This window comes from Eubalaena glacialis, chromosome 13 (assembly GCF_028564815.1).
Source record: "Eubalaena glacialis isolate mEubGla1 chromosome 13, mEubGla1.1.hap2.+ XY, whole genome shotgun sequence".
NCBI lineage: Eukaryota > Metazoa > Chordata > Mammalia > Artiodactyla > Balaenidae > Eubalaena > Eubalaena glacialis.
The window spans coordinates 88,426,223-88,453,836 of record NC_083728.1 but is presented as its reverse complement, the minus strand read 5'-3'; the positions used below and the strand labels follow the sequence as shown (position 1 = coordinate 88,453,836).

The following is a 27,614-nucleotide window of genomic DNA, read 5'->3' as shown; positions in this document are numbered from 1 at the left end:
AATAGCACACACAGCTGAAAGGAAACTCAGAGGAGGGAAACTCAGAGGAAAGTGGCCATGGACCTAATCCCAAGCTTTTCCACGGAAACCTGGGTTCTCCTGGCTACCATCCTGGTGCTTCTCTATATGTGAGTAATGGTCCAGGCTTGCCTCCTCTGTAATCTTGGGCTTGGGGTGCTAATCAGGTCTCCCTTTTCTTGTCTGTTTTGAAGATCCAAGTTAATGGACCGGAAGTTGCTAAAGCCTTGGGTTCTACCAAAAAAAACTTTTCCCCTTTCTACCTAGAATGAGAATCTCCAAATCATGGAAGAGTCAAGTAACTAATAAACATGATTAATTCCCTGGAAGATTCCTGCCTCAACTTCTCAGGAACACTCAAATTGGAAACATTTATCAAGTATTCATTCTAGGATTGGGACCGTGAAGACTTCAGCTGCTTTTATCTAATCATCATTACTTTTTGTGGGTCTCACAGTGCAGGTGGGAAAGGAGGTGATGAGTGAATGTAATATCACTTTTGGAATCGCTGTTATTATTTATCGCCTACATGTTACCTCCCTAGGTTGACTGTCCAATTCTGAGTCAGTGACTGGCCAGCTCCAGCACTTACTACACAATCCCTGTGACCTGGTTTTCTTTTTCACTTTATAGATATGGAACTTATTCACATGGATTTTTTAAGAAGCTGGGGATTCCTGGGCCAACACCTCTGCCTTATTTTGGAAATATTCTGTCCTACCGAAAGGTGCGTGATGTTTGAGCTCCAGCTTTGCTTCTTATGGTTGCAAATCTCAGCTGAGTTCCATAATAAAAATTCCCCTTCTCAAGAGGAAGGTCTGAAGTTTCACGCTTTCCAGAAATGACACCATAGGCTCCACTCAGCACATGGCCAAGTTTACCCCATGGCTCCATTGTCAGCTGTTAGGAGCCTCAGGTTTTGCCACCTCAGACAGCCCAGCTCTCTAGCTGATTCAGCACAGGACTTGATGTTGCATCTTGTGAGTATTGTGAAGAGGATTTTCTTTCTGCCAGATGCAGATTCCCAGGAAGGTACCATCCCCCTTAGGAGAAAAGCATGAAGGGGGTGCCCAGTCATGACTCATTAAGCTGTGTACACTACAGTCAGACTTTCCTTTTGCTAGCATGTGCTGCGGGTACCCTTTTAAAAAAAATTCCTCCTGGATTGATTGGAAACTTCACTTTCTGAGGCAACCCTAGTATTCACCATTGAGTAATTTGTACATACTTGAATTCCCTCAAGAACTGCTAACCTCAGCAGTTATTTCCATGCTCTAATCCACCTCTTGTACCGGTGACTATTTTGGAGATTTGAGAGGTGGAATGAGAACTTTCTGTTTCACTTCTGTGTCTTCAAAGGAGGCACCTCATGGATGAGTTTGAGCAGAGAGAGAGTATAATGGAGACTAGATAGTGGTTGTCTTCGACTTCAGATATTTAACTACTAAATGAACTGTGGGTTAAAAAACAAAAAAGCAAGGCAGAATTACTTATGCAAAATCACTAGAAAGGACATGATTTGGCAAAATTATTAAAATTTTAATTTAACCGAACAGAATGTACTAGGTGGCATATGGGCTATGAATTCTGGCCAAGCCTTGATATTAATCCAGCTCTGATGCCTTGCCCAGGGCCTGGCCCCTGAACTGAAGGTCGTGAGCTACGTCCATGTGTCCAGGGGGCAGAGCCTTGTGTGCAGGCTGCTCTCTGGCTCAGATTTCCTTTCCTGCAGACATAAGGCTTGTTTCTCAGATCCTGATTCTCCCACCTGAGGTCTTCATTGTCTCATTACTGCCTATGAGATTCCTGAACTTTTTTCTCTCTGAAAAAGCAATAATTTATTTTCCATCTTTCCCAGATGAGCTCCTTAGTAGATGCACTCCAAGACCCACATTTCTGGGACTTTCTTTTGCATAGTTAAACCATCAAATATCACAGCAGAAACTTAGCTACAGGAAGGTTTTTGTTGTTGTTGTTTGTTTGTTTTTAAGTTACAGAAGTGAAAACTCAGGGCAAATGTTTTAATTGCACTGTCCTTTGTCCTTTGTGTAGTTGTGGCATCTCCCCATCTTTCCATGCTGAGCTGGAAAACTAGAAGGCGATCTACTTTGTCATTCATTCATTCACTCACTCACTTTCTCACTCACCACACGCCCTAGATGTTTTTAAACCTGCTAGACCCAAAGAGGTTACTGGCGCCTTAACTTCCTTATTCTGCTAGAATTCTAGGGGGGGTCATGAGATAAATGAAAAGGCTGCTTAACTAGGAGATGAAAGTGTGTGTAGGAAACTCTTACCCTCAGCTTCAGTTTTCTCACTTGTTCCTGGAGGATTAACTCAGAGGGTTATGAGATTTTAGAGACAACACGTGCTCAAGCAAAACCCCTCAGAAAGACAAGGAGTAATTAGTATTCATTGCCAAGGGTAAGTGTTTAGTATCTACAATACTCAAAGAAAATTCGAGTGATTTTTTAAAATATTTATTTATTTATTTATTTATTTTTGGCTGTGTTGGTCTTCGTTTCTGTGCGAGGGCTTTCTCTAGTTGTGGCGAGCGGGGGCCACTCTTCATCGCGGTGCGCGGGCCTCTCACTATCGCGGCCTCTCTTGTTGCGGAGCACAGGCTCCAGACGCGCAGGCTCAGTAGTTGTGGCTCACGGGCCCAGTCGCTCCGCGCCATGCGGGATCCTCCCAGACCAGGGCTCGAACCCGTGTCCCCTGTATTGGCAGGCAGACTCTCAACCACTGCGCCACCAAGGAAGCCCTCGAGTGATTTTAAATTCTCCATTTCAAATATCTCCTCTATTTTGTCTTCTTTCCCCTAAGATGTCTCTGAATAAGAGTTCCTTGCATTTGCCAGTGGGAAATAGTAAGCCTGATATCATGCGATTCAAGTCATTTTTGTCCCAATTAGAGGTAAAGTTCAATACATTTAAACTAATAATCCAAATTTTTTTCTCTTGCAGGGTATTTGGGATTTTGACAATAAATGTTTTAAAAAGTATGGAAAAATGTGGGGGTGAGTATTCTGGAAACTTCCATTGGATAGACTTGTTATGATGTGGCGCCCCCCTGTGGTGTGGAGGACAATCTCAGTCGGGAGCTTCTTGAGATGAAGCCATATATCGTAAAGCTTTGGAGGCTTGTTCTACCAGGGATCCCAGATGTCACCAGGTATCCAGGTCCACAGTCTGAGTCAGGCCTGGAGAGTCACAGGTCATCACTTTGCTCCAGACTTTGAGGCCCAGGGACTCCTAGCATCACTTTATGCCCAGTGTCTTGCTCTCCCCCCCTTCGCCATTTTTTCCTTCCTTGGGGCACCTTTAATTGCATAAAATGCATTATTCCAGAACATTCTAATATCTGCTCACAAAAGTATGTTTTTATCGTCTCCCACATGATTCACTTTTAATTAAAAGCCAAAATTCCTTTACCTAAATTTTGGATTTAATATGTCCTTTTCAAAGAAGGACTCAGGGGTATAGGTAACAAGAAAAGGAAACCATTTCTGCTCAGCTTTTAAAAAATTTCTCTGCACTTATGTAGTTTAGTTTTTTTTTTTAAGTCAAGACTTTTCAGTAGAAGTGTATAGTGGTATTGCTTTAACTACTCTATTCCTCTGACTTTGAAGAGATGTGGGATATTTCTAACCCAGAGTGTTTCAGGTGGGCTGAAGGACTTGATGATTTTGTAGAGTGGCCCCAGCTGATTGCAGTGGCTGGTCCCTTTTGCAGCTGCTGGAGGTTTGGTGAGAGCAGCAGGAGAGGTATAATGTGGTGACTATTTGCCAAAACAAGTGGGAGAAAGTTCTTCCTCTCCATACCTCTTCATCTTCTCTCATCAAGTTCTCAGAAACCATAGGGCTCTGCTGAGTTGCCATGGCCCCAAAAGGCAACGTGACTGCGTGGAAAAACAGATAGCACTGGATTGCCACTGGACCAACTCCAAATGCCCCTCCAACATTTAGTACCTTTGAGCTCTGGATGGAGTCACTCTTTCATAGTAGATCTCAGTTCTCTTTTTAGAAAATGTTTCTCATGCTAGGTGTAAATAAGAACCACCTGGGAGGGCTTGTTAAAAATGAAGCCTTGGGCCCCACCCGCCAGCAACACTGAACCTGGAGGATCTGGGATGGGGCCCAAGAATCTGAATTTTAACTCAGAGTGTAAGAAATACTAAGGCTGGAGTGACATGATGAGTATAAAATGTTACCCCAAACCACTATCCCTTCTCCACCCAGGTGTTTTTGAAAAAACATGATGGGAAGAAGGGAAATCATCCAAGAAATATAGTCAATCAGATGAAAAAGCAGATTAAGTGCCTCCTCAATCCCTTCCGTCACTGCTTCAACACTAAATGCACATGACACCCGCTTAAACCCTCTGAGTTTTAGAATTTTGGGGGGGGGAAATAATGCACTGGTTCTCATCCATTTTTATATGTGATCACAAAACCATTTGAAATTCCTGTGTGAAGTCAGAGGAATAATAGGTAACATGTAGAAAACCTTCCATTGTGTTCTAGACACTGCAAATGATTGATAGAGGAAACAAAATGCCGGAAGACAGTGTGATTAACTTAGAGTCAGCCTCATGCCAGCGGCCCATTCCCATGAACGGGCATCCTGACAGTCAGGAGATCAGGCCAAATTAGGATGTATCACATCTGAGGAGTCAGCTTTGTGTGGTACATGTGTCAAAAGTGGGCCTGCCTAGCTGCTGATGGATGTCACCTACATGGAGCCCTAGGCCCACTTGGGACCCATGTCAAAGAATAAATATAAATAGTGAAAAGAAAATATTTTAAAAATGAATTTATACATGTTCCTCTGAATTACTTTATTCTCTCAGTCCTTTTGTTTCAAATCCTTGATGCTACCAAGGATATCTCCTTGTTATTTGAAATATGATTTCCTTTTAAAAAGTATAAAGTAAGTGTATTTTTGAAAATAGAGCAAAGAAACCTTTCATAATCCTACTTTCACTTGTTGAGCATTTTTAATCTTCTATTTGCAGACACATTGTACATATTTATGATCAGTGTGTCTACAAGTTTCAGCTATTACATCATTGCATTTTTCATGCCTTTGATATATCTTCAAAAATGACAGAGTGGGTGGACTCTCTGTAATTAATTATTTTTTTGTTTCCAGTTAATTAACTTGCCTTCAATTATTTACTAAGCTAACTTATGTTTTGATATGAAATATTTTAAAGCCCTAAGAATTATGAAGTTGGTATAGGAAATACCCATACACACACCACCTAGACCTAACCCATGTTTTAATGTTATTTCTAACCATGATCTCTAGGAGTAGGGATTATGTAACATCTAGTTGAAAATCTGGACTTCTAGTTGTGGCTCCAGCTGAAGACACTGGCTCATTAAGTTTAATCAGCTCTGTTTTCCCTACACAGGTTTTTTGATGGTCAACAGCCTGTGTTGGCTATCACAGATCCAGACATGATCAAAACAGTGCTAGTGAAAGAATGTTATTCTGTCTTCACAAACCGGCGGGTAGGCATGCATTTTAAATTTTTAATTAATTAATTATTAAATTTTCATTTTGAAATAATTATAAATTCACAGCATGTTCTCAAAAGAAAAAAATACAGGGAGATCCCATGTTATGTACCCTCGTCATGTTTCTCCCAATGATAATATCTTGAAAAATTATAGTAGAGTATCAAAGCAGGAAATTGACATTGATTCTACCCACAGAGCTTATTCAGTTTTAATCAGTTTTTTGTGCACTCATTTTTGTGTGTGTGTTGCTGTATGAAAATTTATCATGTATTTAGGTTTGTGTAACTACCTCCATCAATATACAGAACTGTTCCATCACCATAAGGCTCCCTCCTACTATTCTTTTATAGTCACGGTGAGTAGCTTGTCTTTTCCTCTTATCAGGGTCTTTAGCAGAGCAACCTTTTTTTTTTTAAATTTTGATGAGGCCAATTTTGTCAATTTTTTCTTTTATGGGTTGTACCTTTGATGTCAAGTCTGAAACCTCTACCTAGTCCTAGGTTCCAAAGTTTTTCTCCCTTATTCCTCTAAATAGTATATAGTATTATGTTTTACATTTAAGTCTATGATCCATTTTGTGTTGATTTTTGTATAACATGTGATGCTTAGGTCACAGTTCTTTTGGTTTTTATTTTTTTGGGGTTTTTTTGCCTGTAAATGTCTGCGTTTTTCCTCCACCATTTGTGGAAAGACTCCTTCCTTCATTAAATAGCTTTTGCACCATTGTCAAAAATCATTAGGGCCTATTTCTGTGGGTCTATTTCTTACTCTCTGTTCAGTTCATTGATCTATGTATCTATCCCTCCCCCAGTACCACACAATCTTGATGGCTGTAGTTGCACAGTAAGTCTTAGCAAGTAGAATATTCCTCCCACTTAATTTTTTTCAGAATTGTTTTAGCTATTTTAGGTCCTTTGCCTTTCCCTACAAATTTAGGATAAGCTAATCTATGTTTGCAAAATACTTGCTGAGGTTTTGATAAGAATTGAATTAACCCTTACATCAACTTGGGGAAAATCTATATTTTTATTAGGTCACATCTTTGAATCTATGAACATAATATTGTTTCTCAATTTATTTAGGCTTTCTTTGATCCTTTCACAGCAGTTTGTAGTATTCAGCATAGAGATTTCATATATGTTTTGTTTTATTTACACCTAAATTATTTCATTTTCTTTAGAGTGATTGTAAATGGTACTGTGTTTTTAATGTGTTGTCACATATTCATTGTTATTATATAGAAATGGGGTTGAGTTTTGTGTGTTGATCTTATATGCTACAAACTCGCTCAGGTCATTTATTAGTTCTAGAGGTTTCCTTATTATTTCCTTGAGAATTTCTATATTGACAATTATGTCAGCTGAAAATAGGAACACTTTTTTCCTTTTCCAATCGGTATGCCTTTCATTTATTTTTCTTGTCTTGCTGCACTAGCTAGAACTCACTGCACTAGTTCAAACTTCTTATAATGTAGGAAAAGAATGGTGCATTGTTCCTGATCTTAAGGGGAAGCATACAGTCTTTCACCTCCTAAAATTTTTTATTTATTTATTTTGGACAAAAGAATTGTATATACTCAAGGTGTACTCAACATGATACTTTGATATATGTATATGTTGTGAAATGATTACCACAAACTAATTAACACATACATCCCCCCTCATGGTTACCTTTTGTGTGTGAGTCTTATGAACGTTTGAGATCTACTCTTTCAGTAAATTTCAAGTGTGCATTACAGTATTATTAACTAGAGTCACCATACTGTAAATTAGGTCTTCATTTATTCACCTGATAACTGAAAATTTGTACCCTTTGATAAATATCTTCTCCCCCTCCCCCTGCCCCATCTCCCACTAGCCTCTGATAAGCACCATTCTTCTCTATGTTACTCTCAGTTTGAATTTTTTTGTTTTTTTTAGATTCCATATATAAGTGAGATCATGTGATATTTATCCTTCTGTGTCTGGCTTAATTCACTTAGCGTGTTGTGCTCAAGGTTCATCCATGTTGTAGCAAATGGCAGGATTTTCTTTTTTAAAGCTGAATAACATTCCATTATATATATAATTATTCACGCACACACACTCATTTCTTTATCCATTCATCTGTTCATCTACATTTAAAGTGATTGTACGTCGGACTTACTGTTGCCATTTTCTTAATCCAGGTGTTTCATAGATTCTTTGTTTCTTCTTTTTCTCTTCTTGTCTCCTTTGTTATTTCATGATTTTTTTTATAGTGGTATCTTTGATTCCTTCCTCTTTATCTCTTTATCAACTATAGGTTTTACTTAGTGGTTAGTGAAGTTTACAGAAAACATCTTATATATACATATAACAGCCTATTTATTCTCATTCAAAAGCTGAATGTTTTCACTCTCCTTCCCCTACTTATTTTATGTTTTTGATGTCATAGTTTACAGTTGATCCTTGAACAGTGTTGGGGTTAGGGGCGCTAACCTTCCCTGTAGTCAATTTGCATATAACTTATAGTCCGTCCTCTGTTATGTGGTTCCTCTGTATTTGAGGTTCCTCCGTCCCTGGTTTCATATCCACAGATTCAACCAATTATGGATCATGTAGTACTGTGGTATTTACTATTGAAAAAAATGCACCTGTAAGTGGACTTGCATAGTTCAAGCCTGAATTGATTAAGGGTGAATTGTACATCTTTTTTTTTTTTTTATAAATTTATTTATTTATTTATATTTATTTTTGGCTGTGTTGGGTCTTTGTTTCTGTACATCTTTTTATATTGTGTAACTATTAACAAATTATTTTAGCTATACTTTTTAAAAACTCTTTTGTCTTTTAACATTTACCCTGGAGTCATAAGTGATTTGCACACCACCATTACAATATTACTGTATTCTGAATTTGACTGTATATTTACATTTACTAATGAGTTTTATTATTTCATATGATTTCATGTTACTAGTTAGTGTTCTGTCTTTTCAGCTTGAAGACCTTCCTTGTAAGGCTGTTCTAGTAGTGGCAAATTCTTTCTGCTTTTGTTTGTCTAAAAATGTCTTTATTTCTCCCTCATTTCTGAAGGATCCCTTTTTTGGGAAAAGTATCCTTGGTTGGTTATTTTTTCATTAAATGTTTTATATATTTTAGCAATGAACTCATTTGGGCCTGGGATCTTTTATGGAGAGATTTTAAGTTAGTAATTCAATTTATTTACTTGATCTTTGCAAAGTACTGACTTTTTTTTTTTTTTTTTGCTATAGTTTTTCTGTTTTGTTTTGTTTTGTTTTGTTTTTGGCATATGCCCTTTATCAAGTAGAGGGAGTTTCCCTCTCCTCCTAGTTTATGAGTTTTCATCATGAATGGGTGTTGGAAATATCCATTTTAAAAGAAAATTTTATTTTGGAAGAATGTGGAAATTTCCAAGCAGGTTGGTTTGATAGGCCAGTCCCAAGTTGAGAAATAGAATTACCTTTTTTCCTTCTTATCCTGGGCAAAAAATGTAGGGGAAAATGTTTTTTGTGTAATTGCATTATTTCTTCAGACTAGCAAATAGATTCCTAATCTTTCAAGCGCTAAGCACTGTTTTTAGAAACAATCACCATATCAAGGCATCCCTTTTTCCACTTGCTCATGCTTTAGATATATGTAAAGACAGAACTTGTCTGAGTCAACATACACTTTGCCAAGGCTATCTGGCTATCTGTCACCCATACCCTTGTACTTTGCATAGCCCAGGAGGATGAACTAGGTCTTATGCCTGTCTATTCCTCTGGAAGAACAGTTTTCCTACTATGTGGGTCATTTCATTTAAAAGGAGATTGGCATATAAAGTCTGGAAATGATGTCAGGTGGCTGGATGTCTCCTTGACCCTCACAGGAAGCTGTGAATTTGGGAAAAATACTTATTGAGCATCTAGCATAGGGCCTGCTTCCAAGTAGACAGTCACTAAATATTTGTTGAATAATTGGTGCACATTTAACACAATTTCCAAAAATGTCGAGACTTTCAAAACTTATGTAGGGTAAAATGTGTTTTTTTTCAACTCTAGACGTTTGGTCCAGTGGGAGTTATGAAAAATGCCATCTCGCTGGCTGAGGATCAACAATGGAAGAAAATACGAACATTGCTGTGTCCAACCTTCACCAGTGGAAAGCTCAAGGAGGTAAGAAAAGAAGAGGACTTTCAATTAGAAACTGAAAGAATAAGGTAGAAAATAAAACCACAGTCCTTTTCCAGGGAGGAGGCTACTAAATTCGAGCTTCCTAAAATAGCCTTTTATCTTCACCTCCTAGAAGAGACATTATGAGATTCCTTATCAAATGTCACTGCTCCATTCATGGGAAAGCCAGGTCCTTCTAGGACTTGAGTCTCCACATTTAACTTCGAGTGGTGTTTATTTTGTGTCTAGATGTTCCCCATCGTTAGCACGTATGGAGATGTGTTGGTGAGGAACCTGAGCAAGGAAGCAGAGAAAGGCAAGCCCATCACCGTGAAAGAGTAAGTAGGGGTGAAGCTGCTGGTACCTGAGCTCCACTGAGACCCTCCAGCTGCCTGCCAGGGAGCCAGATTCCCACTGCTGTGTTACTGTAGTGACCAGACAGAAGTAGGTATGTGGTGGTACAACTCCCAAAGGCCCATCCCAGAAAGAGAGGTGGCTCGCCAAAAAAAGCAGGAGAGCCAGGAGAGAAGGAAGAAACGTGACTGCACCAATTTTGAGTGTGGATGGCATGGAATGGTGGCAGGGAAGGGACTTGGTACATACTGGTAGGCAGTGGGTGACGTACAATCATCACAATATGGAACTCGGAACAACTTAGATCTCTTCACAATCTGGCTGAGGACACCTGCAAATACTGAATGTTAAATCTTGCCACCACTCCCCTTTCCATCCGTCCAAAAAGACAGAAGACCTTGTACAGGCTATGGGTAGGATGACCATAGAATTGATCGTCTAAACTGGGATTTTTTTCACTATGCAGGAACAACAAGTAAACTGGGACTGCCCTGGAAAACCTGGGGACATAGGATCACTTAGCTGTTCAATCCCCTAAGTCAATTTTAGAGTGATTTATTTATTTTTAACAAGAAATATTTTTACTCTTTACCTTTTACAGAAATGAGTCTGCCCTCTGGGCAACCACAGACCACTGGAGTTGAGGAAGTGTGGGTCTTTCAGGATCCTTAGCAGGGGTGTAAGACAGTGAGGGATGATGTTCCTGGCAACTCAGAACAGGGTGCTGCTGTTCTGTAATTCACTGAAGAGGAATCAGCTCTGAGCACAGGTTCTGTGCTGAGGCAAGATCCAGATCAACGTCCCCTTTCTGGACTCCCCCAGGATGGGTTAATTTTACACCCTTGGTTCTGCTCAGACACAGTCCTTATACACCTATTATGGCCTGTAGTCAAAACACGCTACCGTACTTTGTCTGATTATGGGTGTCTATCCCTCTATGACTGAGCTCCTTGAGTTTGTGGGGGGATGTCTAACTTGCCTTAGTGTCCCCATCCCTCCTGGCACAGGGCCAGCTGCATCACTGGCACCTCAGACACACCTCATGAGTGAGTGATAGTAGCATAGACTCTTCCATGGTCCAACAGGTGGTTCTGAAAGAGTGTGGCTCTTTACCTGTCTTGTCTGGGCATCTGATTTTACGTGGACTTCTTGTTGCATGTGTTGGGCAAGGATGGTGAAGAGGTGCTGATCTGAACTGTCCATGTCTTTCTCTCTCTACTCAGCTTCTTTGGGGCCTACAGCATGGATGTGATTACTAGCACAGCATTTGGAGTGAAGATTGATTCCCTCAGCAACCCACATGATCCCTTTGTGGAACATACTAAGAAGCTCTTAAGATTTGATTTCCTTGATCCACTCCTTATCTTTTCAGGTACGTGGACTACTATATTTCTTTTTCTTTATTTCCTTCCTTCCTTCCTTCCTTCCTTCCATCTCTTTCTTCCTTTTATAGATATCTATATTGAGATATAATTTATATACCATGTAATTCACCCATTTAAAATGTACAATTCAATAATATTTAGAACCTAAGTGTCTGTTGACATATGGATGAAGAAAATGTGGTATGTATATGTATGTGTGTGTGGTTGTGTGTGTGTGTGCGCACAGTAGAGTTCTATTAAGCCATCAAAAGGAAGGAAATCCTGCTATTTGCATAATGTGGATATACCTTGAAGGTATTATGATAAGTGAAATAAGTCAGACAGAGAAAGACAAATATTTAAATGCTGAATCAAAAAGAAGAAAATCAAACTCATAGAAGAACTATTTCATATTTTTGATTACCAGAAGTGGGGTTGGGTGGTGGGGGAATTGAATGAAGGTGGTCAAAAGGTACAAACTTTGAGTTATAACATAAATAAATACTGATGGTATAATGTGCAATGTGACTACAGTTAAAACTTCTGTATGATATATTTGGATGTTGCTAGGACATAGAGCTTTGCTTATTGCACCTTTGTGGTATAAGTTTTGAAATCAGGAAGTATGAATCCTGCAACTTATTTCCTTTTTTTTTCCCCCCCAATATTGGTTTGGCTCTTCTGGGCCCCTTGAAATTCCATATGAATTTTAAATTCAGCTTGTAAATTTCTACAAGGAAGCCAGCTAGGATTCTGATAGGGAATGTGTTAAATCTGTAGATTTGCTATCTTGACAATGTTAAGTATCCTGATACATGAACATGGGATGTTTTTCATTTACTTAGATCTTTATTCCAACAACGTTGCAGTTTTCAGAGTAGAAATTTTGCACTTTTTTGTTGATTTATTTCTAAGTATTCTATTTTTTACATTATTATAAATGGAGTTATTTTCTTAATTTCACTTTTGGATTACTTATTGCAATGTATAGAAATACAATTGATTTTTGTATATTGGTCTTGTATCCTGAAACCCTGCTGAACTTGTTAGTTAGTTCTAATAAGTTTTTAGTGGAATCTTTATAATTTTCTATATACAAGATTACGTTATCTTATGATAGAGATTGTTTACATCTTCATTTCCTATATGGATACGTTTTATTTCTTTTTCTTCCCTAATTCTCCTGGCTAGGACCTCTAGTACAATGTCGAGAAGAAGTGGTGAGAGAAGCTTCCTTGTCTTGCTCTTAAACTTAGAGGAAATCATCCAGTCTTTGACGATTAAGTATGGTGTTATATGTGGGTTTTTCGTAGATGGCCTTCATCAGGTTGAGGAAATTCCCTTCTGTTCCTTTTTGCTGAGTGTTATTATCACAAGAGGGTGTTGGATTTTGTCAGTTGCTTTTACTGTATATTTAGATGGTCAAATGGTTTTGTTCTTTATGCTATTGAAACTGTGTATTACACAACCTTGCATTCCTTGAATTAAACCCCCCTTTGTTGTGGTGTATACCTCTTTTTATATTTTGCTGGATTCATTTGTTGAGGATTTGTGCATCCATGTTCATAAGATACGTTGGTCTGTAGTTTCCTTTTCCTATGCTATCTTTGCCTGGTTTTTGTATCAGATTAATACTGGCCATATAGAATGACTTTGAAAGTGTTTCATCCTCTTCTATTTTTTAGAAGAGTTTGTGAAAAATTGTTGTACTCCTTCTTTAAATATTTGGTAGTATTCCCCATTGAAACCATGTGGACCTGAGCTTTTCTTTGTCAAATTGTTGGTTTTTTCCTTGATTACTAACTCAAACTTTGTACTTCTTACAGGTCTATTCAGATTGTCTTTTTTTTTTTTACATCTGTTTCTGTATTTTGTGTCCATTTTATCTAAGTTATCTTATTTATTGGCATAGAGTTGTTTATGGTGTCCTTTATAGTCCTTCTCATTTGTTTAATGTGAGTGGTAGTCTCCCTTCTTTAGTTTCGACACTGGCAATTTGTCTTTTTCTCCTGGTCAATCTAGCAAAAAAGGTCTTTTAAAAGAATCAACTTTTTGTTTCATTGATTTTCCTCTATTGTTTTTTTATTCTCTAGTTCATTAGTTTCTGTTCTCATCTTTATTATTTTCTTCCTTCTGTTTGCTTTAGTTTTTGTTTGTTCCTCTTTTTTCAGAATGTTAAGGTGGAAAATTATTAGGTTATTGATAGGAAATTTTTGTTCTTTTAAAATGTAGGTAAATAAAGCCATAAATTTCTCTCTGAGCACTCCTTTTGCAACATTCCATCAGTTTTGGTATGTCGTGACTTCATTTTTATTCACTTCAAAGTAATTCCTGATTGCCCTTTTGATTTCTTCTACAACCCATTGATTATTTAGGAGTGTATTGTTTAATTTCCACACATTTGTGAGTTTCCCAATTTTCTTTCTATTATTGATTTCAAATTACATTCCATTATGGTTGAAAGACATACACTGTATTAAATCTATCCCATTATTTTTTTGAACACCGTGATTAATTGAAGTAGCAGACTATGGTCTGTTTTATCCAAAGAAACTGTAGTTCAGTAGATAAAAGTCAGTGAAGTCCAAAATGTAATCCTGTTCCTCTGGTCACGCGAAAGATAGAGGGAGGACCACTGATCTCACGACTATAGTGATGACCCCTATATGTGGACTTGCCCTTGCTCAGGCCTTGGCTTGGAAGTCTGAGCAAAGGTCATAGAGGGACTGATCCTGGTTGAGAAACCTGGTGTCTCTTACTCTCTGATTGGTAGTGCAAATTATAATTGCTCCAGGTAAATTTTGCAGTTTTACTCTACTTTCCTTTTATCTTTTCCCTTACAGCACTTTTTCCGTTCCTTCGTCCAGTCTTTGAAATATTAAATCTCTCTGTGTTTCCAAAAAATGCTGTGAATTTTATCACAAAATCTATAAAAAGGATGAAAGAAAGTCGCCTCAAAGATAAAGAAATGGTAAAATCTGGTGGTGGTGACATGAGGGTGTTCACCTTTTGGTAATTTATTGAGCTGTATACACATGACTTATGCACATCTCAGCATTTTTTAAGGTAGGTAGAGAACTATAGATTTTAGAGCAGAAGAGTTCTAAACTTTGGGGGTAAATAAATATATAATTTACCTTTGGGGGTAAGTTCTTTGGGGAAGAAGATAAGAAAATGAGTCAGAGAGAAATGTTTAAGTTTAAAATAGGTGTGCCAATTAGTATATCACTGCATAAATATTGTTGAGCTAAGACTTTACCATTTCCCTTCAATAAATTGTCAAAGGATAAAAATTACTGTTTATAAATGATTTTACTCATATTTCACCAAATATTAGATTGGCAAAGAATCACTTCAAATCCGAGCCTCCTATTTTACAGATTTTCCAATGGAATGCCCCATCAGGCACCTGGTGGAGTGTAGTCTGTGTTAAATTTGAGCCCTCTCATAGGCTGGAGTGGGCAGGGGTCTTCTGTTGGCAATGAGGCTGCAAGCTGGTTAAGCCAGCTTTGCCTCATGAGGCCTGGAGGCCAGCACAAGGATGTCTGCAGGTCAGGGGGACAGGGCTGGGTATCCCAGGAAAGCACTGAAAGTTGTGTAGCATTCTGGAAGGATGGGGCTTTTGAAGCTGCTTCTACAAAAGCTGCCAGTGAACTCTGCAAATGTCTGGGTATTAATTTATGTGGCCATTCCTTAAGAATTAAAGCTGGAGGGAAAAAAAGATGGAGGTTTTTTCTTCTTGCTCTCCTGAGCAAACAGTTATGACAGGAGAGAGAGCAGGTAACTCTTTGGTTAAGAAGCTGTTTCAAAAGCCAGAGAAACCAAAGATCAGGGAGTGAGGACTAAAAAGCAGTTGGGCGTTACGGCTGGGTTTCTCTCAAGGAAACATCATGATCTCCAAGATTTGTAGGTGGATGTTTTGTTCACTGAGGCCTCAGTCAGTACTAGTCAGCCTTCAGCTCTTTAAGGGACCATATTCTCTGGAAAGAGGTGAAATATACACTCCTGATTTATTTCTGACTTCACAGGTGACTTTCAGTCATTGAAATTTCTCTTTCTGCTTCTAGTACCGAGTGGATCTTCTTCAGCTGATGATTAACTCCCAGAATTCCAAAGATGTGGACACCCGTAAAGGTAACCAGGGAGAGCTTATGAGGGGCCGCTGTGGGGAGGTGCAGAGCTAGGGGGTGGTTGTGAAAATGTGCAGGAAGTTTTCCAGGCAACTTGGGATTTCTGCCAAATTGAAGGAAGACACATGGTCAGACAGAAATGGTAACCAGAGGTACTTTCTAGAAGTTCGCAGGCACAACCTTGTTCAGAGCTCGAAGGGCAAGTATAACAAGGATGTCATGCCCATCAGTCAGTCATGGTCTGTGGATCACCTACAGCCGAACCTCCGGGGAGCTTGCTTCCAATGTCAATTCTCAGTCTCCTCCAGACCCACTGAGTCAGAACCTCTGCCTGGAAATTTGCATCAAAGCTTCATCCCATCAGGAGGAACATTGCCCCAGTGTTGATGACCTTAACTTGGAACACTAGGTTAAAGTTGTGTTCACTAGCTTAGTCTACTGTAAAGTTCAATTTTTTCCTTTGTCATTAACAAGCAGCTGGTGGGAGAAACCTTTGAGACTGGAAATATAGTGTTCCTCTTCAAATTGTTACCTACTAGTTTTATCATCCATGGATGGTTTTTGACTGAAAACTTCATTACTGTGATGTTTGCAAAATGAATTTGTAATTTCATCATTCTTCTGTATTTATCAGTTGATGTTCTATTTTAAGGGAGAGCTTTCCATTCTCCCCCATCATTTATTTATTTATCTATATCAGTACATTCTCATGTGTAATTTACTCTCATATCATTTTTAACTTTGATTCTAAAATTCTCTCAGGTTTGTCCACTGGATCCCTTTTAAGCAGGCTCCTGTATCCTTTTTTATTTCTTTTTTTATTCTTAAATGTTTTTTTTTTCCAATAGACTATTTTTAGAGCAGTTTGGTTCACAGCAAAATTGAGGGGAAAGTACAGAGATTTCAAACATACATCCTCCCCGCACCTACACACAGCCTCTTCCACTATCAAAAGATCACATCAAAGTACAATTGTTACAGTCAATGAACCTACATTGACATATTATTACCACCAAAAGTCCATAGTTTACATTAGGGTTCATTCTTGGTGTTGTCCTTTCTATGGGTTTTGACAAATGTACAATGACGTGTATCCACCATTATAGTATATAGAGTATCATTTTCTGAGAACTTCCTCGCTTTCTTTTTTTTTATTGGAGTATAGTTGCTTTACAATATTGTGTTAGTTTCTGCTGTACAATGAAGTGAATCAGCTATATGTATACATATATCCCCTCCCTCTTGGGCGTCCCTCCCATCCCCCGCCATCCCGCCCAACTAGGTCATCACAGAGCACCAAGCTGAGGGTCCCACTAGCTATCTATTTTACATATGGTAGTGTATTTATGTCAAACCTAATCTCCCAATTTGTCCCACCCTCCCCTTTCCCCCTGTGTCCACATGTCCGTTCTCTACATCTGTGTCTCTATTCTGATGCAAGATGTTCCAGGTATCTATTCTGTTTCCCTTGACTAGCCCTGAAAGGAGCTCTGGTTTCCTTTAGTGAGAAATGGTATTTAGAAATCAAAACCTGGGATCTAGGAATGGTCATTTCTACTGGTTTCTTTGCTTCTACATCCTTTCAGTGGACAAAGATAAGACCATCAAACATATCATCAAATATATTTACACAAGACTGATGAACATAAGTATTTCTTTTTCTTGTTTGTTTGGTTTTTAAAATTTATTTATTTTATTTATTTAGTGTTGGCTGCTTTGGGTCTTTGTTGCTGCGCCCGGGCTTTCTCTAGTTGTAGCGAGCAGGGTCTACTCTTCATTGCGGTGCACGGACTTCTCATTGCAGTGGCTTCTCTTGTTGCGGAGCACGGGGTCTAGGTGCACAGGCTTCAGTAGTTGTGGTACGGGCTCAGTAGTTGTGGCACGTGGGCTCTAGAGCGCAGGGTCAGTAGTTGTGGCGCATGGACTTAGTTGCTCTGCGGCATGTGGGATCTTCCCGGACCAGGGCTCGAACCCATGTCCCCTGCATTGGCAGGTGGACTCTTAACCACTGTGCCACCAGGGAAGCCCCAAGTATTTCTATATCTACTCATAACCAGTGATGTAAACAGAACGTCTCTTTAAAACAAGAATGCCCTGGTTTTTAGTTTATTTCCATGATATGAATACTCCCACTTGGTTAATTTCAAGGTACCAGTGGTTTGACAACCATCTCACAATATTCTTGGATTTTTGCAGATTGGTTCTTGAGAGAGGGATGAGATGACTCTAGCACACCACTATAAATATATCCACAACTATGTCCCTATCTATCTGTCTGTCTATCTATCTATCTATCTGACATCTATCTAACTACGTGGTCCAATACAAATTTCCATAGGAAATATTCTATATCTGCACTGTTCAATACAGTAATCACTAGACATGTGGCTATTGAACACATGGGTAATGCCACTGAAGAACTAAATGTTAAATTGTACTTAATTTTAATCAATTAAAATTTAAATTAAATAGCCACATATTAGACAGTACAGCTCTAAACTTTCAGTATCCTAGGGTTTACGCTAACTGGGGGAAAGAATTTGATAGTTGAATTTACCCACAACAGCTTCACAGAAATCATCATGGGGAAATCAGAACTCTGTAGATCTTTCTTCCACTCATTTTGTATTGTTTTAGTTGTGAATTACATGATTGGGCAGGTACCATGTTTTTTTGTTGTTGTTGTTGTTTGTTTGTTTTCTAATCAGTCATCAATTATATACACATCAGTGTTGGGCAGGTACCATGTTGATCTGAGTGCTCTAAGTATCTAGTCTAGTCCCATCAAATAGATTGGAGCCTGACCATGCTTGGATTTTCTCAGGAGAAAATAAAAATGGAGACCAATTTATAATCACAAGGGCTGTTTGCTGAGCACAAAGGAGAGCAAAGAGAGGGGGCTTGTACTGAGGAAGATGACATTCAGGTCATGATTGAATAAGCATTGCTAATTCCACTCCCTGGATCTTATTTTTCTATATTGTGTGCTGGCCAATGCCCTTCTAAGGACACATTCTTTCTTCTGCTATTTTAATGCCATTGATTAGACTAGGCTCAATCAGCACTCTTGTAGCTTTTTTTTTTTTCCTGTAGTTTCTGTATATCTGTGATCATCCATTTGAAGACTTGTGCCCCAAGTCTTCTATTAATTTTCCCAACAGTATAGCCTTAGTATTGCAAACTTTCTCAAAAAAATTCATGTTATACTTTAGCTAGAATAATATAATTTTTTAAAGGAAAAACATGGCTACCCCATACTGTTTCTAGCTAAAGTGCATTTAGGATTCTCCAAGAGACATACTGATAATGCTGTGTGTGTTAGAAATGCTATCTCTTGAAATTACTGAGCTGTGTTGGTGGAAAGTGTGGCATAACCAGGAGCAGAGGGCCAAGTATAGTAGAGACCTTGAGGAAAAACTGGATTAAGACAAGACAAGTGGCTCTGTAAAACAGACATGAGAGTGCAAACCACTCCCAGTTTGGCTCTGAACTGCTTTTACATTTTTTTCCCTAGGGATTTGGGAGTCTCATTTGGATGTCTCATCCTCTAACCTATGATGTTTTATATTGACATGCTTTACCTACAATGTCTCTCCTCCCCTTTTAGCTCTGTCTGACCCAGAAATGGTGGCCCAAGGTATTATCTTTATTTTTGGTGGCTATGAGCCCACTACTGAGGCTCTTTCCTTCCTTTTCTATAAACTGGCCACTCACCCTGACATCCAACAGAAGCTGCAGGAGGAGATTGATGCAACTCTCCCCAGTAAGGTGAGTGATGATACCTGGAGAGGGAGGGGGAAAGTGAAGCCTTAGCACGAATGTCTCCTTGCCACATCTCAGGAGGTTTTTGCAAAAAGCATAAGTATCAAAATTTTCACTTGCACTATTTAGGAAGGATCTCAAGAGTCAAACACAAAGGGGGAAAACATAGGTAATGCGTACTACTCACAGAAATATAAGTAGTTTGAAACAAGTGCTGGTCCTGGCATATCAGTTATCACAATAATGCCACATAAAAATCACAAAACCTCGGTGACATCTAACAGTAAGCATCTATTGCTCTAGTGTCCGCATAGTTATCTGCTGATATTGGCTGGACTTGCTTGGTTCTGGCTGTTGGCTGATCTAGGCTGGCCTTGGCTAAGCTGGCTAGGCTGACTCAACTCCACGCTTGCTTCTCCTGCCTCTCAGTCTCCACATGTCTACTTCTCAAGGCAATGGTAGATGGCAAGAACCAAAAGTCCAATCATATGGGTGATTTTCAAAACTCTCCTAGCATCACACTTAGCCAAATTTCCACTGGTGTAAAGCAAACCACCTGGCCAACCCCAGACTCAGAGTGGGAGGGAACCACACAGGTAGATGGCAAAGGGCGTGGACACAGGAAAGGGTGGAAAATTGGGACCATTAATTCAGTCTACCGCCCTGGGTAAACTGCAGACTAGGAGGAGCCTTTAAACAACAAAGGGCATAAAGTAGGAAACAGAGGACATGAGTTTGAGTCCTGGCTGTGGTCTTGGACAAATTTTATGACCTTTCAGAGTCCTGGGTCCTTCAAATACAAGGTAAGGATAGATCGTAGTGCCTAACTAAATTAGAGATGATCTGTCTTCTCTGGTAAACCACATATTGCAATTCTTTTCATTGTAATAAGATGGTCACCAGGCAAGAGAGAATTGCTAAAGCATTGTCTTCTTCCTCTTTTATAATAATACAATGACAAGAACACAATTGGCCAACATTTGCTTTTTTACTATATATGTCTGTTCTAGATGCTATTTATAAACGAATTTGATCTTCATAAAATTCTATATAAGTCAGGAGAGGCTAAGTTATGCCTCAGTAGCAGATGAGCCCTCAAATCTCAGAGCTTTCATAGCAAAGGTTTACTCCTAACCCACGTCTACATGACCAACATGGCTTGTTAGCGGAGGATGGGAGCGGGCAACTCTGCTCCACAGCGTTACTCAGGGATACAGGCTAAGAGTCTCCACCTTCCTGTAGCTGCCTCATCTGGCACATGAGGACTTCCTCTTGTCTGGGGAATAAGGGACTCGAGCGTTGCTCACTGGCTTTTCAAATGATTTGTCCCCGAACTGACATAATCGCCTCAGTTCACAGCCCATTGGCAAAGCTGGTTTCCTGTAACTTCAAGTGGGCTGGGAAATACAGGGGCTACATGGATACTGGGTGAGCAGTGAGTGTCTCTGCCACACAAGCCTATGAAGTGTCAACTCTAATTATCTCCATGTAACATTTCAGAAACCTGAGCGACAGAGAGATGAAATACTTTCATATACTAGTCGTGTACCTAGTGGTGAAAACGCCAACCTATGTGCCAGGGTGTCTGTCTCCTGAGCCAACTCTTACCCTCTACAATGTTGCCCCTTAAATATAACCCCACGTGACAGCCACGTGTCACCCCCACTGGTCTCAGATCTCTGCCAAAAGTGGAATTCTTTGTGGTGTGAGGAGAGCTGGCCTCTGGGGCTGGAGTGGCTTGTTTAGACTTTCAGACCTTACAGTCACCCCTGCAGGGACAATAGGAGACTGTTCCAGCAACAGAGGCTGTGGCTGAGGGTAGGGGTCTCATCCTCTTGTAACTTGCCCTGGATCTGAAATTGTGTTCCTTGTAGCACCCATTTTACCCTTCTTTTGCATATTTGGTTTAAAAAGCAACTTGTTTCTCCCTAAATTATTTATAGAGTTTTAATATCATAAAGTATTTTCAGATTTTATAGGTATAGTCAAAAGAATTAGTAAACGAGATTTCTCAAGTAAAAATTTTACATTGAATAGAGGATTTGCACTTATACATTTCTTCCCTTGGTACAGATGTGTGGCCTCGCTTTTGAAAGGAAACAGTGACTTTGGCACATTTCACTTAAGACTAAGGGTCATAGTCTATTAGTCATGTTTGTTCTCGTGAGAAAGAAAATACACTGCATAATAATGTGTGGGATTTCAGGCCCTGTTTAGGGGATTGTCCCAATGTTCTTGTATAGTCATAACCACTCCACACATCTCAGTGGGCCACTGAGCAGGTCAAAGGACATGATAGATATTAAAACATCTATAAATGTTAAGGTCCTTTACCAGTTGAAATTATTCTCTGAAGCTCCTACCATTTCAATAGGACTATGTAGACTGAGTTGAAGTTTGATCCCCAATCTCAATTTATCAAAATCTATTTCTTTCTTCCAGGCGCCTCCCACCTATGAGTCCCTGGAACAGATGGAATATCTTGACATGGTGTTGAATGAATCTCTCAGATTATTCCCACTTACTGCTAGGCTTGAGAGAGTCTGTAAGAAAGATGTGGAAATCCATGGGGTGTTGATTCCCAAAGGGACAGTGGTGATGGTGCCACTCTTCACTATTCACAGAGATCCGGAACACTGGCCAGAACCTGAGGAGTTCCATCCTGAAAGGTAGGAGAACCCAGGGAAGGGAACCCTCTCTGATCCAGAGTGGTTCCAGCATATTAGACGCCTCTTACTGTAGGAGACAAATGAGTGATTGTACAATCATTTATTTGTGCATCTTTTTATTGTTTGACATTTTTTCTTATTATAAGAGTGATCATTGTTCAAATCAAATTTTACAAACTGTGGACTAGAAAAAAGAATTATAGCTGTCTACATTCCTAATACCTTAAGATAAGCCTCATTGATAATGTGATGTATGTCCGCATGGACATTTGTCTATGCATATATAGATTTTTTAAACTAGAATGGTAGTATATTTAATTTGGTTTTGAACTGCTTACTTGACTTAACAGTAAACTATAAACAACATTCTATGTGAATTTGTGTGTGTATCTATCTATATATCTATATATATAATGTATATGAGTGATTGTATGCATATGCCATAATTTACCTAACCACTATCTTATTTTAGGTGTATAGGCTTTTTATTTCCTTTAAGTTTTTCTGTCTGTTCTCCTTACCTCTTTGAATTCATCACTAATGTTCCCACATTTCCATTTCTTTAAACACTGGCTACATTTCCTCTAGCATTATTGTGAGAGTGCAGGCTGGGGACCTAGCGGTCTCATCCCTGGTGGTTCAGGCAGCCTCACTGAGGATGGAGGTGCACACAGGTGCCCTGGTTCTGTCTGTGGCTGCAGACCTGGGCCAGCTCCCTTCTACCTCAGTACTTGGTGACCTTCCAAAGAGAAGTCCTCTGCTCTCTAGATGTCTGAGACTTCCTCCTTGGAGGGGTTGAGCATCCTCTTTTGGGAATTCAGAGTCAAGGTCTGGTTTCGGTACAGATTGGACTCTGGAAAGAGTTGATGCTTTCCCACTTATTGTACAGTGAGCAAAACTTGGGATGAATATTTTAGGGCACTAGCTGGGATCTAGACTTTTATGAGCCCCTGACTATAAGCTCCTTGATGGCAAGGACTTTGTCTTGTTCGCCCTAGTGTCCTGAGTGCTAGCATAACCTCTACACATAGCACTTCTTGAAACAGGAAGTCAGAGTGGACCAAGTCCTCTGTTTTCTGGCCCAGGGAACCTCTGTGTTTCCCTGAAGCTCAGTAGCTCCCTCTCCTGCAGGTTCTCTTCACGAACCTAAAACCAGAGACCACTCACTGTTATTTCTTTTTTGCTGTTGCTGTTGTTCATTTTGGTTCACTTCATTTACTTATTTATTTTTTATTGGAGTATAGTTGCTTTACAATGTTGTGTTAGTTTCTGCTGTACGACACAGTGAATCAGCTGTATGTATACTTATATCCCCTCCCTCTTGGACCTCCCCCTCATCTTCCCCCATCCTCCCCATCTAGGTCATCACAGAGCACAGAGCTGAGCTCCCTGTGCTATACTGCAGGTTCCCACTAGCTATCTATTTTACACATGGTAGTGTATTTATGTCAATCCTAATCTTCCAATTCATTTTTGATTCATTCAGTCGTCAAGCAGAGAGTTAGTGCTCACCTGTGTGTCAGGGACTTGGCCAGGCAGTGAGAAATCCAAATGTTTACAAAAAAGCCTATCGTGGAGAATTTTTGACGTATACACAAGTATATTCTATAGGCACTAGTCTGTGGAAGACTTTTAATGTATCTATATATGCCCATTCACTGCCCAACAACCACCCCATGTCTCTGCTCCATCCACATGCTACTACTACCCTCCATCTTCCCATATTATTTGAAGTCACAGTGTCTGTAAATATTCCAAAATGTTTTGCAAGGTAGGGACTCTTTAAAATATACATAATCACAATGCTATTATCACTTTCCACAATTCCATATTTTGCCTTAATATATTCAAATACTGAGGAGTCAAATTTGAATAAAACAGAGGTCTAACCATCAAGGAATTTATAAGCTAGTGGAACAGATAGACAAGGAAATCAGTGGTTATTCTACAGTAGCGTCATATAGTTATGTAAATGTGACCTAAGCATTCTGTGCTGTGGGGGAGAGAGACAGACAGACAGATAGACAGACACAAGGGGACGGGAAGGAAGGGAATACAAGGGGGAAATGACAATTTAAATCCTGGGAGATGATTCTCCTGCTTCCTTCCCCCATGAGCACATGACCGACATAAGTGTGCGTGGAGGCAGGAACCCACGTTTCCTTCAATCAGTCTCATTTCCTCGCTGCCGTTCAGAGCATGAACATCTTACTGCCTGAATGTAATTTTAGTGTTTAGAGATAAATTTTTTTTAAACAGCATTCATCTCATCTCCTCAACAGGACTGAAAGCTCCTATAGGGTCCGGGGAATGGGAAGGATCTGGAGCTTACCTTTCTCATAGCAAAATCACCACAGCAGGATTCAATGACTAGCTCACACAGACATCCCTAATGCTACTAGTTGAGTGTTTAAGTTAAGCCTCAGACTTTGAGCTCTTGTGGTTTTTCCGTTTCATTAATTTGTTTCATCTACTGTTGTGGAACCAGGTTCAGTAAGAAGAACAAGGAGAGCATAAATCCTTACACACACATGCCTTTTGGAACTGGACCCCGAAACTGCATTGGTATGAGACTTGGTATCATGAACGTGAAACTTGCTGTTGTCAAAGTCCTGCAGAACTTCTCCTTCAAACCTTGCAAAGAAACACAGGTCAGACAGTTACCTAGCTGCATTAATTGTGTTTATTGTGCATTTTTAAAACTGATATACATAGATAGATAGATAGATAGATAGATAGATAGATAGATAGATAGATATCATATACATATATATATATATATATATATATATATATATATATATACACACACACACATACACATGTATATGAATGTGTTCTATTCAAGGAATAATTTGTCATATTGGACATGAATGTATTTGGAGCCATCTGTGACCTTTAAGGGTCCTTCAGCTCTGGATGGCTAAGCCTGTGGCTTTGTAATGACCCAACTCTAAACGTCATCTAGAGTCAATGCAGTTAGCATGACATGATTATTTGCAGTCTTTTGAACCTCAGCAATGTTTTAAATTTCATTTCAAGTCCACCGGAAGGAAGGGGAAATGTGTGCGGTCATGAGAGCAGTGATGACCACATCATGACTTTTCAGGGATGCTCTTCTCCATCAGAACTTACAGAATCTCTCCTGACAGTGGTCCTCAGCCACTGGTTGTATAATGAAATTATTGTGGTGCTTTAAAAAATCCTGATGCCTAGGTCATCTCATTTATTCTAAAATAATTCGCCCGGAGTGTGGCATTCAAAACACCCCCGCGGATTCTCCTGTGCAGCCACAGTGAGAACCCCTGATTGAAAGCATTTCTGCCAGATGTGAAGGACTCCCACAGCCCCCTCACCTTCCAGGGGTCCTGCTGCCATCAAGATGGGTTCCCTTTACATTCCAATAATAACTCTATGTGTGCTCTTCCGCACCCCCACCCCCGATTCTGTTCGTCCCCCTTCAAGTTCTAGCTCAATCCCGAACCCCTCCATGGAGCCTTCCCCAACCAGCCCACAGCCCATTCTCCCCTCTGCTCTGTATCAGTTACCACAGGCTGGCATCATGGATCCTACCACCTAACTTAACACTTTGTCATGGAACCATCCAGTTTGGTTCCTATGTTTTCTTTACACCTATGAACGTCTTTAACTGTAGCCTCTCATTTTATTCCTTTTGTAAACTCTGAACAATGCCTCCCAGTCACCCAGCAAAGGTTTAAGGAGTTAGATGTGCAGTTGATTAGAGTTCTTGGATACAAATTTTGAACAATTTGAACTTTTGAAATTTAACAAATGACATTCGTGTACATGCCTGTTGTATGTGTGTATGTCTATCTGCAGGGGACATATATGCATGTCATTTGAAATTTTAAAATAACAAGGTGTTACATTTATAGAAAGATCTGGAATCTCTCCTCTGAAGAACACAAAGAACAGTTACCATTTTTTCATCTCAAACACGGCCCTATAAGAAGGCTTATTTCTAGGAGTCACACATTTAATAAGCAGCTCCTCCCCTTGGGTAGGCTTTCTCAGGGAAGAGGAGGATAGAGACGGTTTCCATTTTACTTGTGGGCATCTGTGTGGCCGTCCTGTAGGTGTGTACAGACAGGAGACTCAGCCCTGAGAGAAAGGGGGCCCTCTGGAACACCTGGGAAGGGCAGATGCTCCCTGAAGCTCCACCCAGGCATCCACAGGCTGGGGCTTCTTCTCGCCTCCATGACAATTTGCTTGCCCTTCAGTCAACTGAGATTAGAAGGTCACTCTGTTGGTTCCCCCAACACTGAAGGAGTGACCGGGTGAGAAAAGGGCTAAAAGTACTGGACCAAACACTGTAGGTCGTCAGAAGTTCACCATTTGCACTACATTTGGGAGACAGGCAATGTTAAAAAAAACAGGCATAATGCTTCACAACGACCTCTTCCGATCATGAAACTGGATGGGTTCTACTGGGAGAGGTGACTGGACTCTGCAGAAGTTGAGGAAGGCCCATGTAATTAACATGTGTGATTCCTACTAGGATTACCTTGCAAGTTTCAATGGACACAAAATTATCTTTACATGGCTCAAGACAGTTGGCCATAATGCCTAAGAATCTGGTAAATTTTAAAACTTCATCCTTTGTACCTAAAATTTAAATCAAAAAAAGAACACAGGCCAACCAGATTTTTATCTCTAGCCTGGTATGAAATAAGTGCTCAATAGATATTTTGTGGAAAGAATGATGGATGAATGCTTTCACTATCTCGTCTTGACATAACTTAAAGAATAAGTATAAACAATCAAAGATAAGGAGGGAAGATTGGATGAAGCTACCAACTTCCAGTTATAAGATATATAAGTACTAGAGATGCCACGTACGACATGATGGCTATAGTTAACCTTTCTGTATGGTGTATAGGAAAGTTGTTAAGAGAGTAGATCCTGAGAGTTATCACCTGAAGGAAACAATATTTTTTCTTTGTATCTATGAGCTGATGGATGTTAATGAAACTTACTGTGGTGATAATTTCACGATACATGTACGTCAAATCATTATGCTGTGCATCTTAAACTTATGCACTCCTGTAAGACAGCTATGTCTCAATAGGTGGAAATTTTAATTTAATAAAAAAGATAATAAGGGAATGCGGCAAACAACTTTACTCCATGTATTTTATACATAAATGTGGCCAGTTCCTTGAAAGACACAACTATTAAAGTTCACCCTACGAAAAACAGATAAGCTGACCATCCCTGTATCTATTAAATACATGGAATTTGTAGTTTTTAAAAAAGAATCAAAGGTATACGATGCTAAAACTAGCTGTTATATGTTTGTAAAGCACTCTTGTCCATAATGTATCTTATATATCAATACTTTGTTTCTCTTGCTGGCGGTGCTTCACTATTCGATTCTCACGTGTTTGTTTAACTGTTGCAGATCCCCCTGACATTAAGCCCTCAGGTACTTATTCAACTAGAAAAACCCATCGTTCTAATGGTTGAGCCCAGAGATGGGACCTTAACTGGAGCGTGACTTTCCCTAAGGACTTGCGCTTTGTTCTTCAAGGAAGCTGCGTCCCAGGACAACAGAGACCTTGATTTACTTTGTGATAAAACACAGAAATGAAGATGGGATTCACTTACTGCACTTGATGGATGACTAGAGATTCTGCAC

At 39.6% G+C, this 27,614-nt stretch overlaps 1 protein-coding gene across 1 annotated transcript; it reads left to right on the top strand.

Annotated features, from left to right (window-relative positions):
• On the top strand, positions 1 to 27,614 carry LOC133103800 (cytochrome P450 3A29-like). The gene is made up of 13 exons (XM_061209333.1): positions 1 to 128; positions 652 to 745; positions 2,985 to 3,037; positions 5,436 to 5,535; positions 9,566 to 9,679; positions 9,926 to 10,014; positions 11,254 to 11,402; positions 14,238 to 14,365; positions 15,462 to 15,528; positions 19,132 to 19,292; positions 21,729 to 21,955; positions 24,444 to 24,606; positions 27,378 to 27,614. The coding sequence occupies exons 1-13, from the start codon at positions 58 to 60 to the stop codon at positions 27,471 to 27,473; spliced, it is 1,512 nt and encodes a 503-aa protein (XP_061065316.1). The 5' UTR covers positions 1 to 57; the 3' UTR covers positions 27,474 to 27,614.

Coding starts and splice junctions, on each gene's coding strand:
- LOC133103800 (XM_061209333.1), top strand. CDS start 58: ATGGACCTAATCCCAAGCTTTTCCACGGAAACCTGGGTTCTCCTGGCT. Junction 9,680..9,925: donor CCAGTGGAAAGCTCAAGGAG/GTAAGAAAAGAA, acceptor TTTTGTGTCTAG/ATGTTCCCCATCGTTAGCAC. Junction 19,293..21,728: donor ATGCAACTCTCCCCAGTAAG/GTGAGTGATGAT, acceptor TCTTTCTTCCAG/GCGCCTCCCACCTATGAGTC.